This window comes from Nematolebias whitei, chromosome 13 (assembly GCF_014905685.2).
Source record: "Nematolebias whitei isolate Nwh7 chromosome 13, NemWhi1, whole genome shotgun sequence".
NCBI lineage: Eukaryota > Metazoa > Chordata > Actinopteri > Cyprinodontiformes > Rivulidae > Nematolebias > Nematolebias whitei.
In genome coordinates this window covers 16,221,233-16,230,667 of record NC_056510.1, presented here as the reverse complement: position 1 = coordinate 16,230,667, position 9,435 = coordinate 16,221,233, and the positions used below count along the sequence as shown (strand labels likewise).

Sequence of the window (9,435 nt, the reverse complement as noted above, 5' to 3'; positions counted from 1 at the left end):
GTCTGCTTTTATAAGATAATCAGTTTTCTCCATTCATAAGTCACTTTTTAAATTGTTGATGCATTTTTGTCTTGTAGATTTGTACTCCTCCAGAACTCCCTGTTTATGTTTGCAACAGAAAGAAATTATTTATTTATTTTCAAGAAAGAAAAGGAGCGTCACGGCACATGGCTACAGTTTTCTGGTTCTGGCACAGGAGGATGGAGATGAAGACCTTTCCAAATTCAAAGCAGGAGCCACTTGGAGTGCTGTTTACATCTAAAGCAAGACTTGTGGAGCAAACCATGTCCAAGCCACGCTTCAAGCAGGTTTCATCTTCAATCCCACGTAAGGAGATGCAGCTGCTCTCAGTATGGAGACAGTCCGTGGGTAAATCTTCTGCGCTCCTGGGTTGACACTGTGACATTACTTCTGGGGGTGTTCACATTGGAATTATTGCAGATAGAAAGATGCTTCGTTGTGATGAAACTGGTTTAGCACATCCACTGGGAGAATCTGACCTCGAGGATCTTTATGAGAATGCTTTTATATCTTGTATTTCATGAGGGTTGTCAATATAGGATGTCATTTCTAGAAAACCATCCTAAGACTGGTAATCAGTACCGGCATTTTTTTTTTTCTTTTTCCTCCAATTCTCTCTCCAGAGTCATGTTGAAAATATTTTGCTGTTTTTAACCTCCACTTTCAGATTTGGCCCGGTCAAGCGTAAAGTACTGTCTGACTCGGCACTCTCTTGTCAAGTATCGTTATCAGACTGCCCAAGGAGATTTATAAATGATTTTGTATTCTGAATCGCCCAGAAACATGTCCTGATCAAGATAAAGCTCACTCAAAGTGCAGGCAAGACCCCAGTCAACTGCCTCATTTGTGGGGGAATCCCAGTAAGAATGTCAGGGCTGTTTAAACTGTAGCCAGAAATAAATCCAACTACCGTATTTTCTGGTCTATAGGTCACACCAGAGTATAAGTGGCATCTGTCCAAAAAGGTCTAATAATTTGGAAATAAGTCGCTTTGCCGTATAAGTTGCACCTAATGCGTCACCACTGATGTGTTGCGTTTGTTATGCATCACCGATGACAACCCGAAAATGTGAGCCCAACCTGGAAATATAGGCCGGTGTTGTACCAAAAATCGATTGGCTGCCAAATGGCGGCCGCGAGAGCATGCACGGGAGGACTTTAAAAATAAATTAACAAGATTAACACTTAAAAGCAATTATTTGTTTGCTTGAAATTATAGCCAAGGTGTGTCTCAGTCTAAACTTTTGCTTAATGAATGTACTTTGACGGTCAAATCATGGCAAGTCGATTGTGTCATTAATAGCCACTTTTACCCATTACATGACACAATGACATGCCATACTACTCGAACGCCATCTAACAGCTGAAAATGATAGTGTTCAATATTTTCATTGTCAGAATGAATGAAAACTGTCATATTTCAGCCAAAAATTGGGTTATAAATATGGGGGAAAAAAATCCATAAATAAATCGCTTAGGCGTATAAGTCGCAGGGTATTCAAGGTGCAACTTATAGGTCAGAAAATACGGTATAATAATGTAGATGTTAATCGACAAAGACCAAAACTCAATTAGCTTAACTCTAAAGGGTTTGGAGTTGTGATTTATCCAGCGGTGTAGTCTATGCAGGTGTACGGAGTATACCCACTAGGAAAACTTGGGAATTTCAGTATACCCACTTAAAAGTGGCCAATGACACGAGCCTCCGTCATGCATCATTGGTTGTGATACATGACATGGGCTCATTCATTGTCAACACATTTGGAACATTTTATAGACACAATGAGTTGGTTCAACCTGGTTTTTTTTTTTTGTATAATACCTCTGTACTTACTTAATACTTGAACATGTTTTGCTTTGATACTGTTTTATAAATTCTATAACGCTTTTAATACAAAGCCAACTGTTGTACAAAGTTTGTTGTGCATTTATTCAAATAAAAGCATCAGAGAAATGTTGAAATGTTCAATATGCTTAAAAATCTAAATAAATTAACAATTACATTGTACTAACAGGTGCACTTTGGTTTTCTAAGCACAGTATATCCACTACAAAAATTAGACTAGACCATTGGATTTATCATCATCAAGTTGTCTATTTTAATGCCAGTACTGGTCATTTCAAGACCTTTCAATGCGGTGAAAGATTGGTTTGGCAAGTGCTCTACTCTTAAGACGCCCTTAGAGGTGAAAATCACTTGGAGTCATAAAATCGTACCGTCTTTGGACAAGTAGCTAAAAAAAAAAATGAAGCAGGGACAGATCTGATGCATAGAAGTGTTGTCATCATTGTATGTTCCCATACAATGAAGAAATGAGTTATCTGCCGCACCTGGGATGCAACCAGGAGGAGCAGTGGGCAGCTAGAAGTGCCCGGGGAGCAATTGGGGATTAGATGTCTTGCTCAGACACCATGACATGGGAATGGCTGGGGATTGAACCTGGGACTTTCAGATCTCGAGTTGGCTGCTCTACATCATCCCACGCAGAAACCAGTAACTTTCTGAGATGTAAAATTGCTTCCAAATCTTTAACCAGCTGAATAGCCATCTTCTTTTGCCATCACTTTCGGAGCAACTGCATGATGTGCGCCATCGTTCCAGCATTTAGCCACTGATCCAAACGCTCCTCGTCCCGAGAATTTTTCCTACATGTTAAATATTCGATGTGTTGCAAACAGTGACACCTTCTGCTTTTTCATTCACCAGGTTTCTACATCCCAAGAACCATTATCTGTAAAATCACTCATTAAACTCATTTTCAGGCGACTCCTCACCCCTTCACCTTTCCCACCCACATTTTGATGTAATGGTCAGGGGATTTGAACCAGCCACCGTGCTGCCCTGTTAATAAATCAAGAAACTAAATGAATAATTTCCATAATCTCCTTACACTTTAACCATCGATGAGAACAAGTTGTGCACGTTTTAGTTTCCTTTATGAATTTTTGGTTTCCACTTGCAATCATCTTTAATTTCTGTTGCAGGTTCCCATTTTTTTTAATAGTTTGAGGATTTGGACCAAACTACACTGAACAAACACTGAATACAACTAATACAGCAGAGAGAAAAAAAACATTGCATTTTTTTTGTTAGTGTCTGAACTTCAAATTGTTGTTTTAAACAAAAAAAAAGAACATGACTATGTAACAATACAAGTTCACATTCTGTAAATAATTTTATTCATAAGGACAGGACACACGACAATCAAAAACAACTGAATCAGATTGCTTACAAATCATAATATATTGCAAAGCTCTAATTATATGGGGTTACTCGACTGATTATTCAGCTACAATTAAAGCTGCACATTATTCAGAAAACAAGTTTACTCGACGTGACAAGTCAGAGACCATGCAAATGAAGCTAACCTTTACAGAAGCACAGGGCCTCTTCAACAAAGTCTTTCTACAAAGTACAAAAAAAGCCAAATTCTCCTCTAGTTGAAGGATGTTGACAGAAACGACTCGTAAAGAGATAAACGAGGGCAGCAAGAGTGACTGACTTTGATTCACTATACATATCAGTGCAGAATATGACGCGTTTCAAAAATATTTTTATAAAAATTTATAATACAGATTTTTTTTTTTATACACAAAACAAAGATTTTTTTTTCCAGCTTATACAAGGACACTTACGGCCAGAAGACTGACAATAGTTACAAAGATAAAATAAGAGAACTGCTTAGTTCATAAATGTCTGACAGTGTGGGACGCAACTAATTTCCAAACTGAACACTTTCCAAAATGGAATAAAACGTTTAAAATATATATTGTGCTTTGAAAGATTGCTTACAATAAATGGGTACCTAGTAAAGAATTACAACAAAATTTAATTTTTGCCATAATTAAGCCAATCTAACGTGCTCAAATTAAATATTTGTTACTGAAATATATATTTTAGGTGGTTTTGCTCCACGGTTTCTCCCTCCATCACTCCTTTTTCAACAGTAGACTCAAATTTAAAATCTACTCAAACAAATCGGCAATAAAACTTTGAAAGGTGTCCGTTTTCTTTCGAGAGGTGGAGACAATTCTTAGAAAGCCCCATAATGTCAATGAAAGTTTCTTCGCTTAATTCTATGTTTGAAATCAAACAGGCCCTCCGCTGACAAAAAGTGTCTCTTGCACAAAACCTTTTCTCCTTACTGATAAACCAGTGGTTCCCAACCCTGGTCCCTGAGGAACACCATCCTGCACTTTTTAGTTGTTCCTCTGCTCCAACACCCGATTTGAATGAAAGCGTGATTAACAGGCTTCTGCCAAACTTAAGGAAGTAATTACACCACTGAATCTGATGCGTTAGAGCAGAGAAACAACTAAAACATGTAGGATGGTGTTCCTCAAGGACCAGAGTTGGGAACCCTAACAATACTTTGTAGAACATAAAAAATATACAATGTATTTACAGCAAGATATTTTCTATACATTCTAGAGGGGGTGGTCAGTAATGAAGAGGATAAGATCTGATTATTAATGCGGTGTCGTCTGTCCCTGATTGTCAGTTGTAACAAGGAGTCTTACAACAAAATGATTTAAACAAACACCCAAGATGTCGTGCACATGGAAAGCTGTGATGAAATGCCATTTCCTCTGAGAGACAAAGGTTTGAGAATTATTAGTTTGTTCAAAACAATTTAAAATAATAAACAGGCTAAATTAAATAAAGCTCCTACTTCAACATATTCCAGAGTAAGTTGATAGCTTATGTGGTTGTGGTTATTGTGCAAGAGAAATTATTAGCCTTAAAATATCGCCTGAAGTGTTAAAACACATCTGCAGGAATGAGTAAAACAGCAAGTGCTGTAAAAAAAAAAACGAAAAAAGGCACAGAAGCTAAATAAATTACATTAAGACCCAATCTTTTCATTTCTCTGTGTGCGCTCTTTTTTAATATATTTATTTGAAACGATGATTGTTGGCATCTTGTTGCCATTTTCCCAAAATCGGTTTAAACTCCACCATGAAAAATGACAAAACACAGAACAAAGAGCTGCATCCATTTAAGTGACCAAAGCAAAGAGCAGGTTTAGTCATTTCAATAAAACGTGTCGTAAATCTCAGCGTTAAGTCCTTGACTGTACATCTGACATTCCCTGTGGAGAAAAATGTGCAAATTGTGCATAAGCTAAGCACAATCCTGAAGTAAACGAATTACTAATCACATCTACTACTAAAAGAAAAATTATCCTGCAACCATTTCATGTGCGCAGCTGTTTGAGGCCAAAATTAGATTTCGGAGCGAAACAAACTGGTTTTGAATCTAATGTGAACCAGTTATTACACGGCCTGTCCTGTGGGCAAGTTTGTACAGCTGTCCACACGGTGTTAAACATCGAAGGTTAAACAAGAACTTGTACATTTTTGGTGACCACGCCAACCAGATTAGACAGCTTTTCAACAGGAAATGAACTAGACCAGAAGCATACAATCAGTCCTGTACCATTACACACACATCCAGTGGAAAGATTCCTTTCAGGTGAGAATAAAGTGACTTGAACATAAAGTGAAGAATGATTGTGCTGTCGAGTCAGAAATAAGTTAAGAGCTGCTATGAGTTCTATTGAATATAAATTATTTCAATAGATGAACTGCAAAAGGGAGGTAGCTAAAGAAAACAAAGAGGCGTACAGAAACACAGCCTTCGTACACTAATCAGCCATAACATTATGACCACTGGGAAAGTAACTTCACAGCTTGTTGCTGCACGCTGTTTATAAACTGCATGAGATTAATTAAACTAAGAACGTGATGCATTCACTGACAGCGCAATGGTAACAGATACCCAGGAACTTTACAAGATGTTATTTGTCCCTGACTGGTCAAAACTAGGGATGCACGATATTGGGTTTTTGGCCGATATGTTAAAACTTATTTGGCAGATAACCGATACCAATACCAAATGATATTTGTCAATTTGTCCTGCTATATATATATATATATATATATATATATATATATATATATATATATATATATATATATATATATATATATAAACTGTGCCTTTCATATCTGTGAGTTATTTTGATGGAATGGCCGATGTCCGATATTTAACTTAATCGTTAATATCGGCCGATACCTATACATGCCGATAATATTGCGCATCCCTAGTCAAAACTAATTAAGACAATAAAAAATAAAAACCAGGACCCTACTTATAATAAGGCAGGTGGTCATAATTTTATAGCTGACAGGAAACATGGCATAAAGCAATGTGACTTTTGATTTTTGAGCAAGACAAAGCAATGCCCACGTAAAAAATAAACTCTATGGTGGCAATGGTATGAGAATATTTATGAATGTTTTAGCATTACACTTTGGTCACTTAACCTCTCAGTGTACATTCTAGAAGAAATGTTTTTTTTTCTTCAAATGAGAAACTATTATTATAGTACGAATTTTGAGAGTTATAAATATGATATCAAAGATTTCGGGTTAAGAAACGAAACACGATAATTTTTTTCTCCCACTGCTTTAAGAAAAAAAAAAATCACAATTGTGATATTTGTTTTGGCAAAACAAGACAAATGAGATAAAGTGCTGCTAAAATGAACAAAAAATAAGTTTTTCCTCTCTTTTGTTCAGCCAAATGATTCACTGGCTGAAACGTCAGGGGAGGAGTTCAACTGAGATCTAGCCTCTGGGACTCGACCTAAAGAAAACTCTGAGAAGTCCGTGCTGTGTCCTCGGAGGCTTACTTGTCCGTTGGTGACCGTAAACTGCGAGGACGATGCAGATCTTGATGTCTGGAAATGTGATTTGAAGTTCTGTTCAAAAGAGCTTATCTGGAAAGTCTGCAGCATCCCTTGTGAGGAGTCCGTTTTTTTAGAAGGCGAAACCTGCTCCAAGAAGTCCTCCTCAGCAGAGGGCGAAGTGGTCTCGTCACCTGAAAACGAGAACGAGTGGTGGGGGTCTCCTACCAGTAATCCAAAATGAGGTTTGTCTAAAGTGGATCTCATTGGAGAGCTCATCCCTGATTTGAACCTGCTGGGAGAGGAAAACTGTTTCTCTGTGGAAAGCAGAGGCTGTCCAGCTAACGTGGGGTTTTCGGAGACCAAACTGAGGCTCTGGCTGGTCAGGTAGCTGTCGTTCTGACTGGTCCTCTCCAGCGCTTGCTGCAGGAATTTGGAGTATTCTTGCAAGAGACTGACTTTTTCAGAAGGCGGCTGAGCTTGGGCACTGGAGGCTCCGAGGCTGTCCACGGGGCTGCTGTCTGAAACGTCGGAGGAGTTAATAGATATGCTCGAGGTCACCTCTGTGTCAGCAACACTAAAAGAAATGTCTGACTGACCATTACCTTTGTTGGAGTAGTGGTCCAACAAGGTTTGAAGAACCTCATCAGGCAAAACGCTTTTCTCATGAGTCGTCTTTATCTCAGTGTTGATTGGCTGGGGCTCCAGGATGGTGGCAGGGACAGTTTCATCAATGACAGTTGACACAGTTTGCGTGACGGACGGCTGCGAAGAGATGCTGCTTGTAATCAGGCTGTACTCCCGACCGTTGTTGGCCATGGCAGCTTGAAGGTAACGCTTCTTCTTGAGAAACTGCATGGCATCTTCGTAGTTTGTGCTGCTGGCTGCCGGTTTTGTTGGTCCTTCTTGGAGAGTTTCGACTGATTCGAGTTCAGAGGTTCCCTCGGCATCTAAAAGGCTTTGCTTGTCCACGATTTCAAAAGAGTACTGTCCCACTTTATCACTTTCCTCATAGGAGGACAAGGAGGTGGGCAAACATGGAGGGGTGCGCTCACTGGACTGTTTAAGACTGCCTTTGGGGACTTTCTTCAACACGATTTTAGGTGGGGTCGCTTCTTCTGGCGTCAACTGTTCGTCTTCGTGTTCGCTGGCTGTTTCTTCAGGAAGTTCCACTGAGTAGTCAGCAATCACATATTCATGTTTGACCTTGGAGGTCACATTATATAGTGACGGACTTTCTATTTTATCTCGACTCTGCTCCTCCTTCTCTTCGGTTTCTTCCATAGCAAAGGTGTGCCGGTCGGTGTGGGCGGCAGCAGAAGTTCCTAAACTCTTTTCTGCACATTTTTGGCGCTTTTTCTTCGGTAGAGAACAATCTTTGGGAAGAAACAGAGATCCTGAAGAATCGGCTTCGCGCACAGGCCCACCTTTACCAGTGGTCTTGTTGGTCTTCTTTTCTCTGTTTTCGTGACACATTCGTCTGTGTTTTAAAACCCGATCCGTTCTGGAGAAGTACTGGAGACAGAAAACACAACACTGATATAATGCTGCTGTAAACAGACTATAGTAAAAGATTAAAATATATATTTTACACTTTTGAGAGTCCCAATCCAGCAAATGAACCTTGATTTTTTCAGGATCCCCTGGGTATTTATACAGTATTTTATTGCAGTTGATTGAAATACTACATTAACTTCAGCTAATACTGTGACATTTATAGTTTTACCTTTATCATCTATGTCCATCTCCTTTTCCACAACAGCTCTCTAAATCATGTACTTTCTCAAACATTGACTGAATTAAACACAAATCTGTCCGAGTAATTGTTTCTAAAAGTTACAAGTGATTTATAATAAAACTATAAAAAGTGCAGTTTTTTGTTTTCCGTTTCAGAAGCCTCATATTAATAAATATGTTAGAAATAAAATAGCAAAAACCATTGGAATATTGTTTAAAATAAAAGATTTAATAAACGTAAAAGGCTTGCATATTATATACTCTTCCTTGGTTATGCCCTACATGTCATATTGCTCAGAAATATGGGGAAATGCAAATAAAACAACTATTGACATATTAATAAAGTTACAAAAAAACAAAACAATTAAGCTTATTAATAAAGTGGGATATTGTGAACCAACTAATAAACTTTTTATTAAAAGTAATACTTTAAAATTGAATGACATTGTTTATATAAAAATACTGGAAATAATGTATAAAGCACTGAAAAAAAGTCTTCCTTCTGGAATTCAGAAATTATTTAAGTTAAGAGAGAGTAAATATAATTTACGAGGTTTGTTAATATTTGAACAAGCTAAAAAGAAAAGTAAAGTAAAATCAAGACGTATTTCAGTTATCGGCGTGAAACTGTGGAATGAAATGAATGAAGATCTCAAATTATGTGCTTTCTTTGGTGAGCTTTAAAAGAGCCTTAAAATGTAAAATTATAAAAGCTTAAACTGTTATGTAGATGTATATATGTATTGTGTAACCATGTATGTATATAACATGAGTGTGTGTATGTATTCTATACATGCATATTTAAATATACAGTAAATGTCTGTTTGAACACTTATTCATGTATATGGACAGTAGATATCTGTCATTATGTAGACTGCTGAGTCTATGAATAGGGTAGGCAAGTATAAGCCTTGGCTTCAGCCTATTCCTTTTTTGGTAAATGAATGATTTACCATTTTATATTGTTTTCCTTTTTTTTTTTTTT

General features: G+C 37.7%; 1 protein-coding gene across 1 annotated transcript; it reads right to left on the bottom strand.

Moving 5' to 3' along the window:
- Nucleotides 1-6,490: 6,490 nt before the first annotated feature.
- On the bottom strand, nucleotides 6,491-8,458 carry znf148 (zinc finger protein 148). The gene is made up of 2 exons (XM_037686134.1): nucleotides 8,440-8,458; nucleotides 6,491-8,263 (listed from the first exon to the last, which is right to left on the bottom strand). Exons 1-2 carry the CDS (start codon nucleotides 8,456-8,458, stop codon nucleotides 6,603-6,605), a joined length of 1,680 nt encoding a protein of 559 aa, XP_037542062.1. The 3' UTR covers nucleotides 6,491-6,602.
- Between the last annotated feature and the right edge of the window lie 977 nt (nucleotides 8,459-9,435).